The sequence below is a fragment of the Molossus molossus genome, unplaced genomic scaffold, assembly GCF_014108415.1.
Source record: "Molossus molossus isolate mMolMol1 unplaced genomic scaffold, mMolMol1.p scaffold_m16_p_5, whole genome shotgun sequence".
Taxonomy (NCBI): Eukaryota; Metazoa; Chordata; class Mammalia; order Chiroptera; family Molossidae; genus Molossus; species Molossus molossus.
In genome coordinates, this window is record NW_023425388.1 from 11,312,363 (window position 1) to 11,339,473 (window position 27,111).

General features: G+C 49.3%; 1 protein-coding gene across 2 annotated transcripts; it reads right to left on the minus strand.

The window, feature by feature from the left end:
* Positions 1 to 27,111, minus strand: CHAF1B (chromatin assembly factor 1 subunit B). Of its 2 annotated transcripts, XR_004956853.1 has the most exons (15): positions 27,072 to 27,111; positions 22,550 to 22,742; positions 21,970 to 22,102; positions 18,390 to 18,507; positions 17,920 to 18,023; positions 13,716 to 13,812; positions 10,487 to 10,571; positions 8,668 to 8,761; positions 7,741 to 7,810; positions 7,556 to 7,647; positions 5,156 to 5,309; positions 3,758 to 4,192; positions 2,231 to 2,322; positions 1,090 to 1,449; positions 7 to 336 (listed from the first exon to the last, which is right to left on the minus strand). XR_004956853.1 is itself a non-coding variant. In XM_036243835.1 (14 exons), the coding sequence occupies exons 2-14, from the start codon at positions 22,673 to 22,675 to the stop codon at positions 1,337 to 1,339; spliced, it is 1,713 nt and encodes a 570-aa protein (XP_036099728.1). In that variant the 5' UTR covers positions 22,676 to 22,742; positions 27,072 to 27,111; the 3' UTR covers positions 1 to 1,336. The 2 variants fall into 2 exon arrangements, 1 of the variants encoding a protein (XP_036099728.1); XM_036243835.1 differs by having other exon boundaries at positions 1 to 1,449.

The window sequence follows — 27,111 nt, forward strand, 5'->3', positions numbered from 1 at the left end:
CTTTCAGGGCACAAGTATTTACCAGGAGAGACATTTCCACCGAAAGCCTTTTCTCTTCTGATTTCCCACCTTGGCAGTGCATCAGAATCACAGCAGGGGCTCGAGAGAATCCTGATGTTCAGACCAAGCCCTGGGTTGATCAGGCCAGACCCCCTGGAGGGGTCCCTGCGGTCAATATTTTTATCAGCTCTTCGTGTGATTTCAATCTGCAGCTAAGGCTGGGAACCACCGGTCAAAGCAGACACTCCTATGAGTTTAAAGCACGTCCGTGCGAACGCGATCACGTCTTCATGAAGACAGCTCCGTGGGTCGATGACCCCGTTTGCAGCTTCCCACCTAGAAGGGAGGCACACTCTTTTTCTTGTTAAGACAGGATGTGGATTAAGGGACAAAGTGACTCTTTTTTCCAACTCTTTTCCCTGATGCTGCTGACTTGAGCTATGGGCGGCTCCCGGCCGCCTGCCCACGTTCACGCCGACGGCGCAGATGGGGAAGAAAGCCGCGCGCAGCACCCTCTCGGCCCGACTCGTGTTCCCTGTGCCAGTGTCGACACCGAGCACCGACGGGCGTTCCACTGCGACGACTCTTCACTGTCTCCCCAGGAGAGACAGAGACCTTGTCACCCTCCCAGGGACCGGAGAAAGCAGAGGCACAGGCATAAATTGCTAAGTTACTTTCTCTTATTTTGAAAATTTTAAAAAGTTAATCTAGTTAGATACCAAGTTGTATCTAAAGTAAACTCTCTCCTTAAAAAGAAGAAAACGAAACAAAATAAAAATGTGAAGAAGAAAATATGCCGTAACAGGAACGAGGGTTCCTTCTGGGAGTGAGGTGACGGGGTTTCCTACCCCAAACCTTTTTCTCCTCTCTCTGGATTGCTAACTTAGAATGAGCAGTAGTGCCTTTAAAGTCTGGAAGCAAATACAACAAACTTCCAAAAATCAATCACCTATTTAGAAGCTAAATCTAGTAACCACTCAAATCCTCTGGAATTCAATGGAATAAACCTTCACAAATTACTTTCCAATTCCAGCTTTAGGGTCCACCCATGAGGCAGAATTTCAGGGGAGGACTAACGGATCTGCACACCGGATAATGTTCAGCTGGTCCAGTTCCAGAGACTCATCGAGAGAGGACTTGGCCTGTTGAAATGTTCACGTCTCCCAGGTAAACTGTGTCCCGAACACAAGAGCAAACCTATTTCTGGAGGCAAACCAGTCCACGTGCACCTGGTTACAGAAATCATTTGTGCGTGTCTACCGGCTCCGTCTGACGCCCTGATCCGGGGTCTTCAGCCCCTTCCCTGTGACATGCGAGTCCCCAGACGTGGCAGCTTTCAAGCACAAGGCAGGTCTCCTCTGGGGTCCACACTCTGGCCACTGCCTTTGCTCTCCCCAGGTCTGGGCCGCTTCAGCTCCGGGGGACTGCCCAGGGGGTCTCCATGCATCTCTGAAACATTCACGAAGGCCGGCAAGTAAGTGAAGACTTCTTAAGTTAAGAGCTGATGTTAAAATAATTTCTGTGCCCAGACAACAAATTCAACTGCCTGGCAAGGTCCTGTGTGCATAGAAGTAAAAGGATCCACACAGGCAGCTCTCAACCAGGGTGACTGTCTCTAAAAGGACAGTGCGCAAAGTCTGCTGACATTTTAGGAGGTCGTGAGTGGGGGGATGGGCACAACATCCAGGGGTGCTAACGAACACCCTGCAATCACAGAACAGTCCCACGACAAAGACCAATCTGGCCCAGAACATGGGCGGTGCCCAGGCTGAGAAGACCTCCAGCACCTCCTGCCGGCACCCTCTAGCTCACCGAGCTCTTTCAGGGAACGCGGTCTCCCTGCTAAGAACAAACGGGCGGCCAGTGAGTATGGAAGGTGGGTCTAATAGATGCATCTCTGCTGTCTCAAAACTGACTGAAAATTAGCAAATGTTGCCTGGCCAGTGTGGCTCAGTGGATTGAGCGTCATCCCGTGGACTGAGAGGTCCTGGTTTGATTCCCAGTCAGGGCACATGCCCGGGGCGGGCTCGATCCCCAGATCCCCAGTAGGGGGCGTGCAGGAGGCAGCCGGTTGATGTATCTCTCACATTGATGTTTTTCTCTCTCTCCCATCCCCTCTCTCTAAAAAATCAAAAACATTTTTTTTTTAAATCAGCAGATGTTAATTTCCAAAACAAGCGAGAAGATATTCTACCCTCAAGGATATGAAAGCAGTACCAGTATCACTTACCTGACTGAACTTCCTCTGTGCAAGGGGTGGGAGCCTCAGGGCCTGCTGCAGAACTGGGAGTGTCTGTCTTTAAGGGCATTAAGGTTACTCTCCTGATGAACAGAAGGAGGAAAGGTGGTGAATTCATGTCGTGGGAATTGTTTCTGTCTGACACATTTCAAAACTACCCAAAGGAAACATCTGAAACCCGCAGCTGAGCATACCATGCAAGGCATTAAATAAACGGCTGATGCGCCCTCTTGTTTAGTAACGAAAGATAAAGTTCATGTACTAAGTTAAACCGTCACAGTTGTAATAGCAGCTTAACCCGGAACCAGTCACCTGAGTTCCAAAGCCTGTGCCTGGGATGCTGAACACCTGCTCTCAGACATGCGTTCTACTCTGGAAAGCTCCAAAACACAGGTAGTTCTTTCTAAAACCGACCATCTTAATTTTCAACAAGTATTACTTTTCAAAAATGACAACTGCAAGAAGCTTACGAGACGTCAAGAGAAAAACGTACATACCAAAATATTTCCAAGAACACCACCCCGCTCCCTTCCCCCACCTGAAAAGCAATAGAAGAAAAACAAAGCACTGGCAGTCTGCAGCAAGAAATCGGACTCACTGAGCCGAACACGCCCCTCAACCTGCTGTGAATCTGCCAATGAAGTCACGTGAGCACGGCAGAGACACACAGGGTGCCTCTAGCATCTTGTCACCCCACCCCTGCCCCGGCCGCATCCCAGCGCAGTCTGTCCAGGCCAGGAGCTGGGGGACTGCGGGAGAAGGCGGCAGACAGAGCTGGGGGGTAACTTCCCCAAAGTCCAGAGAGGAAACCTGGGGGCAGCAGCTGCTGGGGCCAGAGGGCCAGAGGGCGGCATTGGCACCTCTGTCTGCAGCAGCGGCGGGGAACCAGGCACATCTACAGCGGCCTGACAGGAACAGGGACAAACTGCACCATCGCCAGAGACGCTGTACTGTCAGTCAGACACACTGTTCACCAGGAGCCCATCTGCTGGACAGCAAAACCACCTCGAGTCGTCCTGAGTTCCTGCCCACCGTAAAGTGCCCGTTACTGTCCTGGGCGAGAGACGTGGGTAAAGAAGGTGGCACACGTCCTGCCTTAAGGGACTTGTAATCTGACAGGGAAAGGGCAGAAGTGAAACCCTGCCGCTGGAGGCGATGAGCTGTGACAGAGGAAAGCGCTGATGGAGGACGCGTGCCACCCAGGGGCAGGTGTCCAGGGCTTCCGGAGGAAGGTAAAGGCAGAGGTCTGCAGGGCCGAGTGTGCTCTGGGACCTGGCTTCGGGGCTGGGCTGGAGAGGAAGGCACATGGCGAAGGGGAGTGACAAGCCACAGGCCCGGCCAGCAGGTGACGCCCACCTACAGGACGGGTAGAAAACGGGGCCCACAGAGCTCTGTGAGCAAGAATGTCGCTCCTGGAGCGGAGCTTAAGAAACAGCTCTGGCAGCAGACGAAGTCCCTGCTGTTGGCGTTTCACCTGCTAACGGTGGGGCCTTCAGTGTGTCTTTGTCGAGTTCTTACCGGGGTGTCGTCTTGCTCCAGGCCTGCAGAGTGTGCAGAGTGACCCTCCGGGACGGGGGTGCCTTCACGTTCTGACTGCCGGGCTGCGGGCTCTTCTCCTCGGAAGGCCCGGGCGCCGGGCTCCTGGCGGCGCCGGCAGCAGTAGAGGGCGGGTCCTTGGCCGCAGCTGGGCCTGCAGACGGCTTCGCCTGAGGGGGCGCTGCGCAGGGGCTGCTGGGGTCTTGGATTCTGCTGGTGGGCGTCCCCTCTACCAGCCTGGGTCCTGGCGAAGACCCTTGTTGCGTCTGACTCTTTGTTTTCTGTGCAGTATCAGGAGTTCTCACGCTCAAATCTGGCTTCTCTTTGAAAGGTATTCCAAGCTCCTCCTTCTCAAATGTCACGAATGAACAGTAACCATCGGTGGAAGAAATGGCCAGGAAGGCCCCGTCGCTCGACCTTTGTTCCCAAAACAGGAGAAAAAGTTAAGAACGTGACCGAGCCTGTGGGCCCCTCCTCACGCCCTCACTGCTGGTGGGAAACCGAGGTTCAAGCACAGTCACCAGCTTTGCCTGAAGGAAAACGTGACTAAGGCAGGGTTGTGCGCGTCCCAGCGCCTCCTCCCGGCCCCGCGTGGCTGTCTCAGGCACCACACTTTCTCTGCCGTCACCAAATGTACCTGAACAGAAGTGAGATGACCTTTGTTTCCCAAGAGAAAAAGAGTATTAAAAGAAGAGAAAATTGGTGCCCTGGCCGGTTTGGCTCAGCGGTTAGAGCGTCAGCCTGCGGTCCGGAGAGACCTGGGTTCGGTTCCCGCTAAGGGCACGTACTTTGGTTGCAGTTTGTCCCCGGCCCTGGTTGGTCGTGTGGGTGGCAGCCACTCGATGTGTCCCTTCACGTCGATGTTTCTCTCTCTCTCTCCCTTCCTCTCTCTCTGTACAAAAAATGGAAAAATATCCTCGGGTGAGGGAAAAAAAAAAAAAGAAGAGAAAATTGGTGATAGAGTAAGAAAGGGATGCCGCCTGGCCAGGCCTCAGCCTGAGCCCACAGGGGAGGATGGACCAGGGAAGCCCGGCGCTGGGGACGCCTGGGGACAGGCACGGCTCTGAGCAACAGGAGCATGCGGGCATGGGCTCCCCCTGGATGGCCAGGCGATTCCCCCAACGACCAGGAGCCCGGGCCTGGCCTCAGGTCATGAGACTAAGTAACCCCACGGGACCATCCGAATGGCACCCCCCACTGCTGTTCCAATAGGAAGTGGTGGGTAAGGCTTTCCTTTTAATGTTGGTTCCTTTCTTAAAAATTGGTAAATAAGAGCCAAAAAAGTCCTCTGCAGTCATGAAATGCTCCCTGACCCAAGGGTCTGCTCCAGGGTAACAGACACTTCCTCCCCCATCCGCCTCCCCGGCCACCGCCACTCACCAGGAGATGTCGCTCAGGGTGTGGTAATGTATGTTGGACACATAACCGAAAGGGAAGAGCTGCTGGGTGTCGTAGAAGAGCACAGAGTCTTCGGAAGCCACGGCAAACACCAAGCGGTAGGGCAGGCGCACCATTGGCCCCTGGGACGGTCCATCTGTGGGGGACAGGGACACAGGAAGGACAGTAACACCAGCAACAGCCAAGTTCCTGCAGGGAACAAATACCAAATTCTCCCCCAAGAGCCCTTCCCCCGAGGACACACATGATATAATTTTATTAATACTTTACAAAGAATTCAGGTCTTTCTATTATTTTATATATGAATGTAGGAATAAATGAGAACCACGTGTGAACCAAGGACACCATGCCGCAATCTAAGAATCACAGGGACCCAACCAAAGTCCAAAACAAAGAGAATTTCTGATAAGGAAAAACAGGATCACATGGAAACATTGTATCATGTGATGTTTTAATGCTCTGAGTTAATTACATTCATTCATGTAAAAGTTTAGAGTTAAAAACAGCTTCAGCTTCCAGCTTTAGAGTAACAGTGACCCAATTTACCCCCCAATTTTTTAAGATATGCCCATCAGCAACACAGGACAGTGACCCCTGAGTAACAGGAAGCAGGTGCGTAAGTGCTATGATAGCCTCAGCTCACTGCCTGGGAGGGGACCAGCCTGTACCCAGCGCGGGTCCTGAGCAGAGGAGGCGGGGCTGGGGTCCGGCCTGCAGCAGAGACCAGAGAGCTGCAGTACTGCAGGGGCGCTGCCTGAGCTGAGCACAGGCCAGTGCACGCGGTGGGGGAAGCAACCTGAGGCCCGAGCAAGAGCAGGAAAGGAAGATCAACCCAACGCGCACACAGGCCCCGCATGTTCCCGCAGCCAGGGGACAAGCTCCTACAGCACGGCAGGGATCAGAGCACTCAGAGGGCTTCCCCCAGGAGGAGGGAGAGCTGCCCTCGACCCAGTGCTGCTGGGGTCCCCCAACACAGCTTAACAGCAGGACCCAAGAAGCAAAACGTTTCCAAGTAACTTCACTGTGTCCCAGAATAAAGTTCAGCCCTGCCGTTGTGGTTGAGCGTGGACCACGCACCAAGAGGTCGCCAGTTCGATTACCGGTCAGGGCATATGCCCAGGTTGTGGGCCAAATCCCCAGTGGGGGGCATGCAGGAGGTGGCCAGTACATGTTCTTTCTCATTGATGTTTCTCTCTCTCCCTCCCTTCCTCTAATATCAATAAAGAAAAAAGAAGAATAAAGTCCCAGAATATTCATAAGAGGGCCCTGGCCAATGTGGTTTAGTGGTTAGTGTTGGTCCATGCACCAGAGGGTCGAGAGTTCAACCAATTGATGTTTCTCTCTCACATTAATGTCTCTCCCCCCACCACGCCCCCGCCCCCTACCTTTGCATTCTAAAAAAAAAAAATCAATGGAAAAAATATCCTCGGGTGTAGATTAACAACAAAATAATAATAATAATAATAATGCTTGCCCTGGCCAGTTTGGTTCAGCAATTAGAGTATTGTCCTGCAGACCTAAGAGTTGTGGGTTCAATTCCCAGTCAAGGGCATGTACCTAGTTGCAGGTTCAATGCCTGGCCCTGGTTCAGTCATGTGGGAGGCAACCGATCTATGTGTTTCTCTCACATCGATGTTTCTCTCTCTTTCTCCCTCTCTCCCTCCCGCTCTACCTGAAGATAAAAGCAAAAATGTCCTCGGGTGAGGATAAAAAAACAAAAACAAAAAAATCACCGTGCTCCACATGTTCAAGGAGCAAGAGGAAAGACAAGACCCAGACAGAACCTCGGAGGTGGAAACCGGTGTCCCAGATGGAGAATGCATGGGGTGGCACCACGGGAAGACTACAAAGAGGAAAGATTCGTGGACTCAAAACAGCTACCAGACCTGTCAAACAAAACACTGTGAGGTAAACAAAAAAACAAGGGGCAGAGCACCAGTGAGTCGTGAGATAACCTCACACAGCCCAACATGTGTAGCCAGAGTCCCTGGAGAAGAGGGGAGAGGGCATGACAAAAAGTATTTGAAGAAGTAATGGTCGAAATCCTCCAAGTCGGGGGGGGGGGGAGTTAAAAACAAAGAAAAATCCAACTGATACATCATTTTACTGCGTAATAAAATCAGTAACGAATGGCATTTGACCTGGTCCAGTGGAAAAACCACACTAGCACTGCTATTCCTTCAAAGTTGCTCTAAGCAGACTGTTCCAGACGATGCCAATAATGGACACAGCTTGGAACATCAGTCTCCGCTCCAGCTCCTACGAGGAACCAAACTGAGCCGAACCCACAAATGCGTCTTTCCCCAGGAGATGAAATCAAACCCCGCCCACCGTGGTGACCTGCCTGACAGGGAACAATGCAACCGCCGGGTTCTGACGTACCTGTCTCCACCACCGGCCTCAGCTCGAAGTAGACGGGACAGCAGCGGACAGCAAGCGTCGCTTTTCCGGGACACGGAAGATGAGCCACAGGCCTACAGAGTAATCATGGTTTTAGAGAAAGGTGCCATTGCTCAACAAAAGCAAAAAGAAAGGGTCAATGTTCCCGTCATTCTTCGGTCACATACCTTTTCAGATTTTTCCTGGAGAAAACGTACGTTGTGTTGGTTACATTTTCACCAGACTCCACACATCCGGCTGGGGAGGCAGGGAAAGGCAACGTGTTAATACACTGTTCACCTACAGAACTCAAGGGCATTCATTTCTGGTTTGTGAAGTGATTATCCCAGAAGATGTATTCCCTGGACAGGTTTGTGTGACTGGGGACGAATGCAAACATTTCTGTCACAGTCTAGGCTCAGCCCTCACTCTGGTTCTACCCACCTGTCCTCGCCTGACTGTCATCTCACCTGAGGGGCTCAGCTGGCCCCCAGCCACTTCCAGGCCTGGGCGGGAAGAACATAAGGCGAGAACCCCTGTCCAAATGACCTCTGCCTGAGAACCCGGCCCATCCCTGCTGAAGTGCTATGACTGCGTCCCCGGCTGCCCCCTGCATTCCAACCTCAACTGCCATCCCAAGGCTGAAACTGGGCCTTTTCCCCTCTGCCTGATGGAGCCAGGCGCTGCCTGGAGACCTAGCCCTCTGCCGAAATCTCCAGCCCCTGAAGAAGCTGACCGGCTGCGGGGAGCAGGCCACACTGCAGGTCTCTTCTAGAACCCACCCCAGCATGCAATTAAAACCAGTCAGACCCTGGCAGAGAATGACAGCCAGATACATCTGCTCTCAGAAACATCTCCCTGTCTCACACTGCTGTTTCCTGAAGCATGTACACACACACACAAACAATCTCACATGTGAGCACGAAAGTTAACTTGCACAGCAACTAATGCATTCTTTCTCCCCCTCTCCCATCCTCCTTGGTTTCCCTCCTCTTACATTTGTATCCCTACTTTTGCTTTCATTCTATGTCCACACATTGTATCTGCAATTAGACTCGCTGTCAGACATCTGGCGAGTCGCGAGTCCTGGCAAGGCCTGGCTTCGTTAAACACACCTGGTGTGAGGAGCAGAGACCCATCAGGGGTGAAGCTGAGTCTACGAAAGAATGACTTCATGCTGTCGTCGTGAAACATCCGGTAACTTCTGGCCTGTGGCACAAAGTTTAAACATTATTCCAAATCCTTAAATTCACAAGAGCGCTTACCAATTCCTAGATTTTATTCTTTACATATTACCATTTATTACTGAAGATAAATAAAACTGAAATGAGCCTGGCTGGTGTAGCTCAGTGGTTGAGCACTGACCCATGCACCAAGAGGTCGCCGGTTCGATTCCCAGTCAGGGCTCATGCCCAGGTTGTGGGCCAAATCCCCAGTGGGGGCATGCAGGAGGTGGCCAACTGATGTTCTCTCTATCGATGTTTCTATTTCTCTCTCCTTCTCCCTTTTTCTCTCTCTAAAATCAACAAAGAAAAAAAATTTTTTTTTTAAATCTTAAAAAAAAAAAAAACTGAAATGGTATTACAAATCCAATACTCCTGCAGAACTGCAAGAGTAATCATTCACTAACTGATGACCCTTTTGATTTAGGAAAGCCCTGTGCACGCGTGTGTGTGTGTGTGTGTGTGCGTGTGTGCATGCATGTGTGCGCACGCGCGCAGTCATCCAGCGAGTACAATGAAACTGTCGACAGTGGAGATGAACCTGGGAGGAAGGAGAAGACGACCAGGAGTCCTTTGCTTGTTGTCTGCGTGTATAATTTAGAATTTCCAACTTACTGAATACTTTTTAAAAATATAGTTATTAAGTTGGCAATCATCTTCCCAAACATTTCTTGAACACCAGTGTGAAAGTTTTTGCTGCTATTCACCACTTTATGAACATTAAGACTCATTCTCAAGAATCCAAGGAAGCATGACCCCTTACTCCACAAAGCCTGTGACCTCTCAGCACCAGCCGGCCAACACAGCCTTATCCTGCCACCCAAGCACTGGGTTGGCACCTGGTCCGTTTTGTGCCAGTAACTGACTGGCTCCCTTTGCCTAAGTGCCTAACTTGTCTTGGTTCCTCCAGGACTAGGGTCCTCTTTTCATTCGACAGTTTTCTAACGTCAAAATCCCTCCTATTGCCCTGGCCGGTTTGGCTCAGCGGTTAGAGCATCGGCCTGCGGTCCGGAGAGACCCGGGTTCAGTTCCTGCTAAGGGCATGTACTTCGGTTGCAGTTTGTCCCCGGCCCTGGTTGGTTGTGAGGGTGGCAGCCACTCGATGTGTCCCTTCACATCGATGTTTCTGTCTCTCTCTCCCTTCCTCTCTCTCCCTCCCACTCTATCTGAACAAAAAAAAAATGGAAAAATATCCTCGGGTGAGGATAAAAAAAATCCCTCCTATTTCTGAACGCCAGCCCAGCGGCTGGGTCCCTGCTGTCTGCTCCCGGAGTTCTCCATCTACCTGCCTGCTGCAGGACGATGTGCCCGCCACCACCCGCCTTCCCGTGCCTAGTTCTGGGATCTAACAAGGTCTGCGTGCTCAACCCTCACCATGCCTCAGAATCCCGAGGCCCTGCCTACCTCAAGCCAAGTGAATCACAGCCCTGGGGGTGGAGACCAGGCACCCCTATTTTTTAATGCTTCCCAGGTGCTTCCATAGTGCAGCCATTGTTGGAAACCACTATCCTCCATCATCAGCTCGCCCAGGCCCCAAGACGTGTCTGTTTCCAGACAGGCCAGCCCACCACACTAGCTGAGCCCTGACTGTCCATGAGGAAATCTTACTGTGGGTCAGGTGTCGTTAAGAGTGACTTAGGTGCAAGATACAGTCTCAGACGTCCTACGTCTCAACTAAAGCACAGCCATTTGGAAAGCCAGTGTCTCCTACCTCTCCTTCAGCCCCTGTTCCAGACAGCATCTTCGACACATTGAAAGCCACACGCTTCTTCTGTGTGCTATACACCCTCAGGGTCCTACATGAAAAAGAAAAGTCTGAGTTAGCTCTTCTAGTACATGAATCATGTTGCCCATAGAAATGGTCTATTACCCAAACTGAAGGTTGTTGAAATAATTTTTGGCCTACAGGGGGGACATCTCTAATACTTTCAACAATTGCCCTAGCCGGTTTGGCTCAGCAGTTAGAATGTCAGCCTGTGGACCAGAGAGTCCTGGGTTCGGTTCCCGCTAAGGGCACGTACCTGGGTTGCAGTTTGTCCCCGGCCTGGGTCCGTGTGGGTGGCAGCCACTCGATGTGTCTCTCTCACATTGATGTTTCTCTCTCTCTCTCTTCCTCCCTCTCTCCTTCCCGCTCTATCTGAAGATAAATGCAAAAGTGTCCTCAGGTAAGGATAAAAAGAAAAAAGAAAAAAAATACTTTCGACATTAAAAGGATACAAAAATGGAGAAAATAATGATCAAATTTCAGAATTCCTTGATTGAATTCCAGTACTAGATCTGCATTTCCCCGGCCCTGTTCGGGAGCCAGCTCTGCAGCACAGGATCTGTCTGACACAAGCTTGAGAGAGCAGGTGCAAAAGGGATCACTTTGTCGTGAGACAACCTGCCGTCTGCATTTGGGAATTAAGGGGGAGGGTTCACTTGTGGTGCTGGCCCATATAGTACCCATTTGGTTTCACTTGAGAGTATCCCCATGTGCTCTGCTCTAGTGCAATCCTTACCATTTCAATAAATAGTTCATCTTAAATAATAATAATTTTTGGCCTGAAAAACCAGTTACCAATGACTTCCCTACTTAACTGAGTCACTATGAGAGAAGCAAGTATTAACAACCTAAAGGATGTCCCTAATGAAGTGGATGGAGAAATATGTCATAATTTCTTTTTTTTTTTTTTCTTTATTGATTTTAGAGACAGAGAGGAAGGGAGAGGGAGAGATAGAAAGATCGATGAAAAAGAACATCAATCGGCCACCTCCTGCATGCCCCCCACTGGGGATTTGGCCCACACCCGAGCATGTGCCCTGACCAGGAATCGAACCAGCGACCTCCCAGTGCATGGGTTGATGCTCAACCACTGAGCCACACCAGCTGGGCTCCTCATTTCATTTTTATTATTGACTGTCTCAGCTTCTCCAGTAAGATGTACTTTAGGCCTGGCCTGGTTTTTCAGGTCCTGGACCTTTGGCCCAGTGGCAATTGGTATGATTGAAGTTTACTTTGTGTCGAGTAGTGTCGTCCTCAGGGATTTGCAAGAGCAAGGAAAGTGCCAGCAGGCCAGTCTGGTGGCTGGTAACTCATCTTATTCCCACTGGCTAACCAGTATTTTACTCCTGACCACTGGAATAACATATAATCAGAAAGTAAATGACATTTGGCACATAGCAGAAGATTCTGTGAAAAATACACACTAACTCTTCCACATTACTTTCATTCCAGGGCCACCTGAAATTAAACCTGCTACAATTAATAAGCCCTGGCCGGTTTGGCTCAGTGGTTAGAGTGTCAGCCCGAGGACCAATGATTCTCAGGTTCGATTCCAGTCAGAACCTCGACTGCGGTTCATCCCCAGCCCTGGGGGGGTCGTGCAGGAGGCAACCAGTTGATGTGTGTCTTTCACATCAATGTTTCTCTCTCTCTCCCCCTCCTTCCCCCTATTCTATCTGAAGATAAATAAAAAAATATCGGCCCTGGCCGGTTTGGCTCAGCGGTTAGAGCGTCGGCCTGCGGTCTGGAGAGACCCGGGTTCGGTTCCCGCTAAGGGCACGTACTTCGGTTGCAGTTTGTCCCCGGCCCTGGTTGGTCGTGCGGGTGGCAGCCACTCGATGTGTCCCTTTCACATCGATGTTTCTCTCTCTCTCCCCCTCCCACTCTATCTGTACAAAAAATGGAAAAATGCCCTCGGGTGAGGATAAAAAAAAAAAATCCTTGGAGGATTAAAAAATTAGTCAATAAATAATCAAAAGGACTATTTTCACTGATGAATAATATGCCTGGCACTCTGATCTTTTATATATTTTTTAATTAATTTATTTTTTTAGGGAGAGAGGAAGGGAGAGGGAGAGATAGAAACAGTGATAAGATAGAACATTAATTGGCTACCTCCTGCATGCCCCCCTCTGGGGACTGGGTCCACAAACTGAGCATGTGCCCCAACTGGGAATCGAACCAGGGACCTCTTGGTGCATGGGTCAAAGCTCAACCACTGAGCCACACCAGCCAGGCTGATTTTAAATTATTTGTTCCAAGAACACAATTCAATGTGATTACACCAGTATACACAGCAGTAAGTCCTCCTTTCAAAAAGGATAAAAGATTTTACTTTTATATTAATTTAAACAGTCTCCTTAAAATTACTGAAGTGATAAACTATAATCAAAACTGAAATAAATGTCCAACCCTACCATGAGGTCCCTTCTAAGTCATACTTATAAAAGACCTTTTAGCCCAGCCGGTGTGGCTCAGTGGATTGAGCATCTTTCCATGGACTGAAAGGTCCCAGTTCGATGCCTGGTCAGGACACGTGCCCGGGTTCCAATCGATGTATCTCTCTCATATCAATGATTCTACCTATCTCCCTTTCTCTCTCTCTAAAAATTCAATAAAAACATTTTTATAAAAAGACCTTTTCTTCTTTTATTTTTTTAATTTTTTTCCCTTTATTGATTTTAGAGAGAAAGGAAGGGAGAGGGAGAGAGAGAAACATCGATGAGAGAGAACATCAATTGGCCGCCTCCTGCATGCCCCCCACTCAGGATTAGGCCCACAACCTGGGCATGTGCCCGACTGGGAATCGAACTGGCAACCTCTTGGTGCATGTGTCAACACTCAACCACTGAGCCACACCAGCCAAGCAAAAAAAGACCTTTTCCTTTAAAAGTTGCCCATGAAATTCAAATGTAATTCAAAGCTCTTTCTATATTCATTCACCCATTCAATAAAGATTCACTAAGTACTAACTTCATGTAAGGTACTTGCCCTGATTAGTTTCCAATTTCTCCTGAGTTGAAAAAAATAACAGGAAACAAAATTCTTTATATGAAATCAAGAACTAAAGAACCAAAGCTAGACCACGGTTCATACTGCTTAGGTTGTGATAAATACCTCTGCAGAAATTTTCAAGTAAACAGACACAAACACAATTCATCCGATACTAACGTACCTGTCACAGCTCAGGGTAGCAACATATTGACCCAAAGGATCCCAGGTTACTCCTTGCACATAACTTTTATGTTCATTGAAGATTGAGATCTTCTGTCCTACGAGGAAAGCACACAACAGCATAACCACAACCAACTCAAACACAAACAGTGCACATTACAACCTCAGTATTATTGTCTTTACTCTGGTACATGCTGCAGGAGGTGGGGTGGGACTCTGCACCGAACTCCGTGTCAGGCTCTGGGGCCACAAGGATGACGGCACACAGCCCCCGTGCCCGGCACTCAGCTCAGTGGCAGAGACAGACCCACCAACAAGCAGGCACACTGCAGCCTGATGAGAGTGTGCTCGTGATCCAGAGCAGGAGGGCAGCTAACAACAGCAGGTGAGGGTCAAGGAGACAAGCTGAGCCCAGTTGTGCAGGCCAGGCTGGACGAAGGGGTCAGTGAAGGCGAAAGTACTCTAAGCAAACCCACGGGGAACAGCCAGCTCAGGTGTGTGGAGCAATGGCGGTCACTGAGAACTGCCAGCGGATGAAGTAAAGGGCCACAATGACAAGACGAGGAGGAAATGGGGCAGGCGACAGAAACCCTGGGTACAAGGAAGAGGCTCTGGACACTCACGATGTGGCTACGAGGACACTAAGAGGACGTGATCTGATGGTGAAGATGAGACTGAGGTCCCGAGAGCACAGAAAGTGTCGCTAGTTGGGAGGCGAGAGCAGACCAGGTGAGAGACAAGGGCCTGGACCAGAGCAGGACTAACAGGATGGACAGGGAATTTGGGGGACACATTTAGAAGGAAAAACCAGGAGCACACAAAGATTACCTGGATAGAGAGGAGGAAGTCATGAAGCCTTGGCCATTCTAGAGGGAAAAAGCAGCAACCCCCTTCTCTGTGGTGGTCTACCCTCAGCTCACTCTCTCCACCTTCCCCACGTCCATTCACCCTGACCTCTGCGACGCGGCTTCCGCTCCCCACCGCCCGCCAAACCAGACCCCAAAGCTGCCAGCGGCCCCCCGTGGGAAATGTGCACATGCCTCAGGCTAACTGCCCCGCCCCTCTGTCCTTAAACTCTTTCAGGGAGTCTGCTGAGGGGGAAGGGACTGGGGTGTCGACGGGGCATAAGGAGACCCATGAGGTTTGGGGGGAGCTACTGGGGAGAACAGGAGGGAAATCTGACCCCCAGGTGGGGCACACTGAGGCCCCACCTGAAGTTGGTGAGTATGACTCGGCAGTGGCCCAGCCCGCAGAGGGGTTTGAACCAGCTGCACTGGGCCTGGGACTGCGAGCTAAAAGGAGACTGTCCCCCAGATGCCCAGCTGGGGTCTGTCTTGTTGGGAGGAAGGAAGGGAGGGCAAGCCGGCTGGAGGAAACCGAGGCCAGAGGGGCTAACAGACCGGAACGGGGCCCGGGGCCCGGGGCCGAGGGCTCCGGAGAGAACTGAAGGGGACGGTGTGATGGTCGGCTCCAGGTGCCACGGGCTCAGGGCTGAGCGAAGGCGGGCTCCGCAGCTCTCTTGTACGAGGCTGTCTGAGACCACGGTCCTGCCCGTGGTGGAGCGAAGGCGATGGGAGGGAAAGAATCACAGCATATGGAATTCCTTAAACAAAGATGTATTGACTTGAAAGAATTTTTTAAAAAAATCCTTCACAAAAACAAAAGGAGAGGTCTGAGGCATGACCTTGTTCCCCACACCTCCTGCGGAGACTGCTCCTCCCGGCAGCGTCCCAGCTCAGGAAATGGCACCAATGTTCACCTGGTTGTCAAAAAACTCAGAGTTCCAGCCCATGCATCAGATCCTGTCAGCTCTTTCTACAAATCATGTCCCAACCCAACCCTTCTCACCCCTTCCATCACCGGCACCCCCGCCCAGGCCACTGTCACCTCTCCTGAATTACTTCTGCACCACAACGGCTTCCCTTCTCCCACCTGTGTTCTCCGAGGATCGATTTGCCATGTGCCACCCAGAGACATCTTTTTAAAACATAAATAAAATCTTGTTACTCTCCCGTTCAAAGCCCTTCAGCAGCACAGGTCACACTTGGGATACAACCTACAATCCCCCGAGGCCTGGCCTCCCCTCCCCTCCATCCTCAGCCCCCCTGATCCCCATCCCGCCTCCTGTACACTATCCGTTTCCTCCACACACAGGGCCTCTGCCTCGCTGTGTCCACAGGCTGGAATGCTCTTCCCAAAAATCACGCAGAACATGTTCCCCAACTTCCTTCAAGCCTCTGTTCAAACCCCACGTGCTCAGAGAGCCTTCCCGGATCACCCACACTCTCTGACCCGTTCACAGCACCTCTACTGCCCGACAGCCCACTGGAAGGTAGCCACCTTCTTCGTGCGTTTGCCCAGCACTGGCAAGTGTCCAGCATGCTGGCGATGTTCAAGGTCATTACAGCTGGCTTCACGGGGGTGCTGGCAGAATTGTCCAGGACAATGGCCAGAGTTGGGGACGAGAAGAAATGACACTCGTCTGCTATTAGAAAGAGTGTGACAAAGACAGGGGATGACAGAGCGAGGCGAGCCAGAGGACGGGATGGCTGACAGCACCCAACTAAAAGAACAGACTGTTGCGGAGTGGATGAAAACTGGACTGCGGTGGCAGGGACCCTCCCGGGCACCCGGGCTGTGCACAAACAGGAGAGCAGAGGAAGAGGTTCAGGAGAAAACATCAAGCCGGAGCAAAGGACTGCACAGTTAGGCATTAGCCACCACTGACCAGCAGCATTTCATTACTCTTTATACACCTATAACCTCATTTGTCTGCTGTCTCCCCAAATAGAGAACAGGTTCTTTAAAAGTAGCCCTGGCACCTTGGCCAGTTTGGCTCAGTGGTTAGAGTGTCGGCCCGTGAACAAGAGAGTCCCAGGTTCAGTTCCCGCTAAGGGCATATACCTCGGTTGCAGTTTGTCCCCAGCCCAGGTTGGGGTTGTGTGGGTGGCAACCAGTCAATGTGTCTCTCCCACATCGATGTTTCTCTCTCTCTCTTCCTCCTCTCTCCCTCCCACTCTATTTGAAGATAAACGTGAAGCCCTGGCCGGTATGGCTCAGCGGTTAGAGCATCAGCCTGCGGTCCAGAGAGACCCAGGTTCAGTTCCTGTTAAGGGCACGTACCTCAGTTGCAGTTTGTCCCCGGCCCTGGCTGGTCGTGCAGGTGGCAGCCACTTGATGTGTCCCTTTCACATTGATGTTTCTCTCCCTTTCTCTCCCTCCCACTCTGAACAAAAAAGTGGAAAAATGTCCTCAGGTGAGGATAAAAAAAAAAGAAAGATAAACACGAAAAATGTCCTCAGATGAGGATTAAAAAAAAAAAGTAGCCCTGGCCCTGGCCAGTTTGGCTCAGCGGTTAGAGCGTTGGCCCACGAACCAGAGAGTCCTCGGTTCGGTTTCCGCTAAGGGCACGTACCTTGGTTGCAGTTTGTTCCCGGGCCTGGTTGGGGTCGTGTGGGTGGCAAACACTCGATGTGTCTCTCTCACATCGATGTTTCTCTCTCTCTCTCTTCTTTCCTCTCTCCCTCCCACTCTATCTGAAGATAAATGCAAAAATGTCCTCGGGTGAGGATACAAAAATAAAGAAAGAAAGAAAGTCATGAGGTGCCCTTCATCTCCTGAAATGGAGACCGGATCCCACCTACCCCAACACGGACAGTGACTGCCTCCTGAACGAAGACGTGCTGATCCTCCCAAGACCTAAGCTCCACGAAGGCAGGGGTCAGCCTGTCCCCATCCTGGCTGCATCCCGGGGTACAGAGGCCTCATCTTGTATCGGCACCAGTGACTCACGACACCACTGCTAAGCCTCAGACTTTCTGACTGGGACCCTAAAACTGAATTGGATCCATGGCACATGGGCTAATCCCTAACCTGTTGTGCCAAACCCCTATTTTAGCTCACTAAAGAAACTCTTACACCGTTAAAGATAAAGCAGGTTAGGCCCAGCTGGTGTGGCTCAGTGGACTGAGAGGTCCCGGTTCAATTCCCGGTCAGGGCACATGCCCGGGATTCAGGCTCGATCCCCAGTAGGGGGTGTGCAGGAGGCAGCTGATCAATGTTTCTCTCTCACATCAATGTTTCTCTCTCTCCACTTAAAAAAAAAAAAAAGAAACAATAAAAAATCATATATTAAAAAAAGATAAAGCAGATTAGGCTTTTTAGAATAGTCCTTCCCCTGATAAGAACAAAAACACATCAGCTACCTTTACTGACATCCCATATGATGGCCGTGTTATCCACAGAGGCAGACGCCATTAAATTCCCATCGGTGGCCCAGCAAATATCATACACATCTTCTAAGTGGCCCCTAGAATTCAGAGAGGACAAAGAGGGGAGAAAAGAGACAAAAATGATTTTTAAAAACTTAAAGGGCAAACCCAGGGACCACACATTACAATGGGATGTCAGAAACCGCCACCGGAACTCTCTTTAGCACAGCTACATCTGCCGCCTCCGAGCATGTTTGTGTCTTTGAAATCGATTCAGTTTTACTAGGGACAATTTCATAGCAGAAAGAAAATCCATTTTAATCATGCTTTTATCTTTTAAAACTATTCTCTTATTTCTGTCTTGCGTAAGTAAAAGTTTCAAGTTAGATATGAAAGTCAAAAGATGTTTCAGTTGAATGCACTCAGAGGTAAAGATGAATCCCTCCGTGGTCCCTCCCCGTTACCTCAGGGTTTTTACGACGGTCCAGTCCTCCTTATTCAGCTCAGCCTCATCCTCGTCCTGAAAAGCAAGCTGCTCCGGCTCCTTGTTATCATTCACCTTCCACAGCAGAATGACAGCGTCTGTGCAGTGATTCAATGAAGGACAAGCCCTGCTTTAGGGCACACTCCTTCACTTCTGGGCTTTTAGGCTATTAAGTAATACTTCTGTTGCTCAACTATGACCATGATGATTTACTTCTAAGAATCCTAACAGGAAAAACAGGTTTGCCCTCTGAACTAAAACTCCAAAATCAAATTCATACCCGATCAGAGCTAGACAAGTCGCCTTAAACAGAAGGGTACCCTGGCCAGCGAAACACCACTGCAAAGTGACTGACAACAAACAAATCTAAAAGCATGACCTAGAAATAACTGGCAGGGTAGCTCAGTTGGTTAAAGTGTCTTCCCCATATGCCAGGGTTGCAGGTTCGATCTCAATTGGTTGAGTGTCGTCCAGTGCACCAAAAATTCACAGGTTAGATTCTTCATCAGGGCATATGCCCAGCTTGCAGTTCGATAGGCCCAATATTTCTCTTTCCCCCTCCCTCTAAAAATCAATTAAAACCCGGCCAGCATGGCTCAGTGGTTGAGCATCGTCCCATGCACTAAGAGGCTGCTGGTTCGATTCCTGGTCAGGGCATATGCCCAGGTTGCAGGCTCGATCCCCAGTAATGGGACGTGCAGGAGGCAGCCAATCGATGTTTCTTTCTCTCCCCCCTTTCCCTTCCTCTCCATCTAAAAAACAAAATCAATAAAAATATTTGTAAATCAATTAAAAACAAATACATTAAGTAAATAAGTAAATAAAAATAAATAAGTAGACCTGGCCAGCTTGGCTCAACGGTTAATGTCACCAAAGGGTCGAGGGTTCGATTACTGGTCAAGGGCATGTACCTGGGTTACAGGTTTGATCCCCAGCCCTGGTCAGGATCATTCAGAAGGCAGCCAATCGATAGGTCTCTCTCACATTGATGTTTCTTTCTCTCTCTTTCCCTTCCTCCCTTCCACTCTCTCTAAAAATCAATATAAAAAATATCCTCAAGTGAGGATCAATAACAACAACAAAAAAGTGGAGCAATAAATAGATGTTCCTCTCTCTCTCTCAAATCAATAAATAAAAATTTTAAATAAATTTTAAAAAAGGAAAGAAAAATAAACAGCAACAAAGAGGCACCAACACAAGGGCTGGCAAATCTTTCCTGGCTGTGTAACCTTCAGCAGGTCCCTCGAGGCCTCAGTTTCCTCACTTGTAAAATGGGGATAATAACAGAACACCCACCAGAGGGCTGCGGTGAGGATGAAATGAGTTAACATGCATAAAGCACTTACAGCACAATGCCTGACACACAGTAAGCCCATGAATGTGTTAACTATTAATATCGTGGATGCATCATGTACACTGGCCTGATGTCATTGACTGAGTCCTAACTCCCCACGTTCTGAGTCCACCACGCTCACCACATAACCCTCTGCCCAGACTCGGCTTCCCTTCCAGGACTGCCCGCAGGAGGAGCATGAAGGAGGTGACTGTGTGAACACATGCATTCGCATTCTCTAAGCAGAATCCTGGGAGCATGGCTGAGCAGAGGTGGGTCCTGACAGATGCACACTCTCCCATGCTCACAGCAGGTTTCTGGACCTGCACGACCTCACAGAAGACAGTGGGCTAGACCAGCCAGGGGCCATTCCCCTCTCACCACCTCTACACACAGGCTCAGGACAACACGGCACTAAATTTAATAACCAGCTCTCTTTTCCTCTCGCAAACAAAGTCTCAGATTTATTTTTTTAAACATATTTATTTTTTATTTTCTTTATGATCTTAGAGAGAGGAAGAGAGAGATAGAAACATTCATGAGAGAGAACATCACCTGGCGGCCTCCTGCATGGCCCACACTGGGGATTGGGTCCACAACCTGAGCATGTGCCCTGACTGGGAATCGAACCAGCGATCTCTTGGTACATGGGTCAACATTCAACCCGAGCCACACCAACCGGGTGAGATTTGTTTTATTTTAAAAAGATTTACTTTTGCCCTGCCCGGTTTGGCTCAGCAGTTAGAGCACTGGCCTGTAGACCAATGAGTCATGGGTTCGATTCCGGTCAAGGGCACATACCATAGTTGTGGTTCAACCCAGCCCTGGTCGGGGTTATGCGGCAGGTAAACAGTCGCTGTCTCTCTCACATCAATGTTTCTCTCCCTCTCTTTCTCTCCCCCTTCCATTCTATCTGAACAAAAATGGAAAACCGTCCTCGGGTGAGGATTAAAATGAATGAATGAATGAATGAATGAAAAGATTTACTTTTTTTATATAGTTTGAAGAAAGAGTAGAGATAGGTAATATGTAAAATGGCTCTATTTTAACCAAGCTGCTAAAACTATTCACATTATGATGGTTGAGGCAGGAGTAAACTCTATTCTTGTTCTAACTAGACTGGGAGCTCAGACTTTGTGAACTTTCCGATCCATATCCAGTGCCTGGATATGCGTCTGGACATGCACCAGATCTTCAGACAACCCCGATTTCTCACTGACAGACTCACGTATCCAGACCACTTGACAACCATTACCACCAGGCGTGATCAAACCCATGGTGCTCATCCTCTAGCCCACCTGGCATCCATCATCCTGCCTGACACCTGACTGATAACAGTCCTGGACATATCCTAGGGCTAAGAATGCAGGACTGACAATTCTCCATGTACTTTTGACTATAAGAAATTGTAACTTTTCTTTTTTAACGTTTTTTTCTTTATTGTTTTCGAGAGAGGAAAGGAGAGGGAGAGATAGAAACATCAATGAGCACATCAATTGACCGCCTCCTGCATGCCCCCCTACTGGGGATCAGGTCCACAACCTGGGCATGTGCCCTGACTGGGAATTGAACCAGCAACCTCTTGGTGCACAAGTCGATGGCCAACCAGAGCAACACCAGCTGGGCTTAACTTTTCTTTTCTTTATGGAGTTTTTCCTACCTGTGTTCCCAGTGTGTAAACTCTAACACCCTTGAATAAATCTCTATCATTTATTACTAGCCAAAGCCTCCAGACTCTTCTTGAGTTCATTCAACAAGCTTTATGCCATTTAAGCACAAGCAGAAAAGATACATCAACCTGCTTCCACCAATCAACGTAATTTAGAGAGCCATGTGAACAATACTCCCTAAGCAAATTAATTAACAAATTACACAGAAACATAGAACAGACTGTGATCACTTACAAATTCTAAACTAACAATTCAGCAAGGCCAGAAGAATGCCTTGAGACTCTGAATAGTAAACACCCCCCTGTCTCCAAACCAGCCCAGTGCTAGCAACTGGGAAAAGAACCATTTTCAATTAGGTCTTCTCAGTTTAAGGTTGCTGTCCTCCATCTGCTCATGTTCCCCAGAACACTGTTTTCATTTTACTAACTATATAAATGATAGACTGACAGGGTCAAGTAACCTCTAAAATAAAAGAGCGTAACTGACTCAAATCTCACTATTTAACATGAGACACATGGGTATGTAGTCTCTAAAGAATTTTGAAGTACAATACTCACCATCTCCTCCTGATGCCAAAATCTCCCCATTTGGAGAAAAACGCACGACATTGACAGCTTTGGTATGGCGAGCAAGACTGGACAAAAATTCAACAATGGCTTTTCCATCTGGTCCTTTTTCCACCTTCCAGATCTGTTGATACCAAAACGTTCATCCAGAGAAATATATAGTGAGCACCTACCACACTGTGCACACTAAAACACTACTGTGCTCGTTTTCAGGAAGAAAATTTAGCGTTTCTTTTGGAACATAATATGAAGGATCTTCTATCTGAAACATAAACCAACAGTTCCATTGCTTACTGTCCTCCTCCTGCCGCTGTCTAGTGCAGATTGTCCCCCAACAGGAACCTAGCTAGGGTTCTAAAATAACAGGCATCTAAGTGACCTCAACCTAGGAAACATTACCCAAGGAAGAAAGTAGCTTTCTTTTGCTTTCATTGTTCACTCAAGGCCCTGAGAATGCATCCCTCTGGACTAGATGAGGAAGTAGTTTGAGTCGGCTGACATTAGTTTTAGGTAAAAGATTGGAGAAGGCTGCGTCAGTGGTGCTTCCGGTGCCTATTTCCGCCCAATTTACCCGAACAGCAGTGTCCACGCCTGCGGACGCCAGTCTGTGGATCCTCCCGGCCGCCCCGTGCTGAAAGTCCAGGCTGTACACCGGCTCCTTGTTGTGCCAGGCTATCTCGCAAGTGATGACTTTCATCCTCCTGAGTCTTGCAGGGGCAAAAATATTCCTCCGGCACTGTTCTTTTCCCAAAGACAGAGGAAAGCTGAAAATCGTTGGTAATAAGTTGAATATCAGAGCGGGAAATGTGAACACTTATAAGCCAGAAACCCTAACCATTAAAAATGCACGCCAGGACTTCCGGTCAGGTAAACGCGGTATCCGTCCTCCCACAACCACATCAAAGTTACAACCAAACTACAGAACAACCATCCTTCAAAACCGCCTGAAATCAAGCTCAATGGAAGTCCCACAACTATGGAATTAAAGCAGCAGCCACATCCAGACTGGTAGGAGGTTGAGGCAGACAGGCTGGTCCCACACCCACATGTGGTGGATAAAAATCAGGTGGACACCTCGGCTGGGAAGGTCCTCTCTGAGGACTGAGGGGTCCCCGTCCCACACCAGGCGCCCCACACCAGGCACCCCGCTCAGGGTTCCAGTGCCAGGAAGAGAAGTCCCCATAACTTCTGGCTGGAAAAAGCAGCGGGAACTGAGCCCCAGGCAGCTCCTTAAAGGGTCCGCGCACGGACTTATCAGACTCTCTCCCTCTAAGCTTGGAGGGGAGGCAGCTCAAGGGGCGCCAGAGACATACAGGGAAGAACTGAGCTGTTTGGCACTGGAGTGAGGGATGGAGAGGGGGCTTTCTCCAAAACAAACGCGGCGTAGGAGGCCTTGGTTCCTTTGGTGAGCCCTTCCCTGGGGCGGCACACAGTCACCGAATCTGGGACTCCAGCAACCTGGCTCACACTAGTTGCCCCGCCCTGGAGATTCCCTGAGGCCCTGCCCCACCCAATTTTCAGGCCCCCCCAAGCTGTTGCCAGTTGCTTTACCATAGGATTGGCCTGTCTTGGATCCTGCTTCAGGTTTTCCTAAATTCTTTCAAACAAGCAGCATCTGGTCTCAGCTAGCCCCATACCTCTCGTTAAGTAATACACAGAAACAAACACAAGGAGGCAGCCAAAATGAGGAGACAAAGAAACAGGTCCCAAATGAAAGAACAGAACGAAACCCCAGGGAAAGAACTAAGCGAAAGGGAGATAAGCAACTTAACAGATGCTGACTTCAAAATACTGCTTATACGGATGCTCAATGAACTTAGTGAGAACCTCAGCGAACTTAGTGAGGGCCTCAAGAGCATAAAAAAGGACCAGTCAGAAATGAAAGAGGCACTAACTGAAATAAAGAATAATTTACACAGATTCAATAGTAGAGTAGTAGGTAAAGCCAAGAAGCAAACCATTCATTTAGAATATAAGGAAACAAAAAACGCCCAATCAGAACAGCAAAAAGAAAAAAGAATCCAAAAAAATGAGGAGAGTGTAAGGAGCCTCTGGGACAACCTCAAGCGTGCCAACATTTGCATCTTGGGGGTGCCAGAAGGAGAAGAGAGAGAACAAGAAATTGAAAACCCATTTGAAACAATAATGGCAGAAAACTTTCCTAACTTGGTGAAGGAAACAGACATACAAGTCCAGGAAGCACAGAGAGTCCCAAACAAGATGAACCCCAAGAGGCCCACACCAAGACACATCATCATCAAAATGCAAAAGGTTCAAGACAAAGAATCTTAAAAGCAGCAAGAGAAAAGCAGTTAGTTACCCACAAGGGAGTTCCCATAAGACTGTCAGCTGATTTGTCAAAAGAAACTTTGCAGGCCAGAAGGGAGTGGCAAGAAATATTCAGAGTGATGAAAAGCAAGAACCTACAACCAAGATTACTCTATCCTGCAAAGCTGTCATTTAGAATCGATGGCCATATAAAGACTTTCCCAGACAAGTAAAAGTTAAAGGAGTTCATCACCACCAAACCGTTATTATATGAAATGCTGAAGGGTCTTTTTGAAGAAAAAGATAAAATATATGAACAAACAAAATGGCAATGAATACATATCTTTCGGCAATGGAATCTACAAAATGAACAGGCAGAACAGAAACATTCTCATAGATACAGAGAACATTTTGTTGGTTGCCAGATGGGAGGGGGGTTGGGTGAATGGGTGAAAAAGGTGAAGGGATTAAGAACAAACTGGTTGCTAAACTGACAAACCTCAAAGAGAAGGGGGCTGGGGGTGGGAAGAAATAAACCAAAGAATTTATATGCATTACCAACTGACACAGACAACAGTGTGGGAAAAGGCAGGAGGGGGGCGGGAGTGGAGGGAGGGGGTCAATGAGGGAAAAATGAGGAACATCTGTAATACATTCAACAATAAAGATAATAAAGGGAAAAAAAAGAAAAAAAAATGCACGCCAGGATCTGGCCAATTTGGCTCAACGGTTAGAACATTGGCCCCGGGACCAAAGAGTCACCAGTTGGATTCCTGGTCAAGGGCATGTACCTGGGTTGCAGGTTTGATCCCCTGGGGGGACACTGCCTCCCAATCAATGTGCCTCTCTCACATTGATGTTTCTCTCTCTCTCACCCTCCTTCCCTCCACCATATCTTAAAAAAAAAAATCAATGGATATCCTCAGGGTGAGGATTAAAATAAAAATAAATAAATTTGGTTAAAACAATAAATAAATAAATAAAAATGAACACCTGCCTTGGCCAGTTTGGCTCGGTGGTTAGAATGTCAGCCTGCAGAATGAAGGGTCACAGGCTCAATTCCCTGTCCAGGGCAGTACCTGAGTTGTGGGTCTGCTCCCTGGCCCTGATCGAAGTGCATGCAGGAGGCAACCAATCAATGTATCTGGCTCAGAGTCGTTTTTCATTCTCTCTCTTCCCACTCCCTCCAACTCTAATAAAAAAAAAAAAAAAATCAATAGAAAAATATATCCTTGGGTGAGGATTAACAACAAAAATGCACACTGTGCCCTGGCCAGGTAGTTCAGTTGATTGGAGCATTGTCTTGATACGCCAAGGTTGCCGTTTGATCCCAGTCAGGACCATTGGCCCTGGCCAGTATGGCTCAGCAGTAAGAGCGTCGGCCTAAGGACCAATGAGTTGTGGGTTCAATTTCAGTCAAGGGCACATATCTCAGTTGCGTTCATCCCCATCCCCATTTGGGATTGTGTGGGTGGCAACCAATCAATGTGTCTCTCTCACATTAATGTTTCTCTCTCTCTTCCTCCCTCTCTCCCTCCAGCTCTATCTGAAGATAAATATAAAAATATCGCCCTGGCCGGTTTGGCTCAGCGGTTGGAGATCAGCCTGCGGACCAGAGTGTCTCGGGGTTTGGTTCCCACTAATGGCACGTACCAGAGAAAATATATATATATGTATATACACACATATATATATCCTCGGGTGCCCTGGCCGGTTTGGCTCAGCGGTTAGAGTGTTGGCCCATGGACCAATGAGTCGTGGGTTCGATTCCAGTCAGGGGCACATACCTCGGTTACGATTTGTCCCCGGCCCTGGTTGAGGTCCTCTGGGAGGAAGCCACTCGATGTGTCCCTTTCACGTTGATGTTTCTCTCTCTCTCTCTTCCTCTCTCTCCCTCCCACTCTATCTGAACCAAAAAAATGGTGAAATGTCCTTGGGTGAGGATGAAAAAAAAATTTTTTTTAATATTCTAGGGTGAGGATTAAAAAAAAAATCAACCATTGAATACATAAATAAGTGGAACAATAGATGGTTTTTCTCTCGCTCTCTCCTCTCTATAATCAATCAATAAATAAAATTGTTTTTTTTAAAATAACTTTTTTTTTCTTTAGTGATTTGATAGAGAGAGGAAGGGAGAGGGAGAGAGACAGAAACATCGATCGGCCGCCTCCTGCACGCCCTCCACTGGGGATCAGGCCCACAGCCTGGGCATGTGTCCTGGCCGGAATTGAACCAGCGACCTCCTGGTGCAGGGGTCGACGCTCAAACGCTGAGCCACACCGGCCGGACTAATTAAAACTGTTTTTTAAACTGCACGCTGTATTGGAAAGGATGCCAATATGTCCGGACTCAACACCTTCCAAGTTCCTCCTAAAAGGCTCTGTTGAGCCCGAGCTGTTCAGTGTGTTTTCCTTCTACGTCTGAAAAAGCAGAACTGAACACGCAGGCAGAGAAAATCAGGCCAGCGGGCTGCGGCACCGCCACCAACCCCGCTGAGCGGGGCCTGGGCGAGCTTGCAGGGAGAGCAGGGGAGCCGGCCGGGGCGGGGGGCTACAGAATGAGGGGGCCGGTGGTGCGGGAACCCCACTTCCCAGGCTGCACGGCACAGGGCGCACGGCCCGGGAAGCCGAAAACAGCCGGAGGGGAGGAGACCGCGCGCAACCGAGGCCTGGGCGGGAACCAACCGCCCGAGCGCGCGGCGCTCGGAGGCATCGCGGAGCCCCGCCGCCTGCCTCCAGAGAGCCTCTCGCCCTGGCCCGGCCCGGCCCTGGCCCGAGACCGGCGGGCACAAGGGGACGCGGGAGCCGGCCGCGCAGAAAACGTACCTGCAGGACCACGGTCACCGCCGCACCGCCGCGCGCCCCG

Coding starts and splice junctions, on each gene's coding strand:
- CHAF1B (XM_036243835.1), bottom strand. CDS start 22,675: ATGAAAGTCATCACTTGCGAGATAGCCTGGCACAACAAGGAGCCGGTG. Junction 10,572..13,715: donor GCTACCCTGAGCTGTGACAG/GTACGTTAGTAT, acceptor TTTTTCATGTAG/GACCCTGAGGGTGTATAGCA. Junction 7,811..8,667: donor GTCTCTGCTCCTCACACCAG/GTGTGTTTAACG, acceptor CTGCCTCCCCAG/CCGGATGTGTGGAGTCTGGT.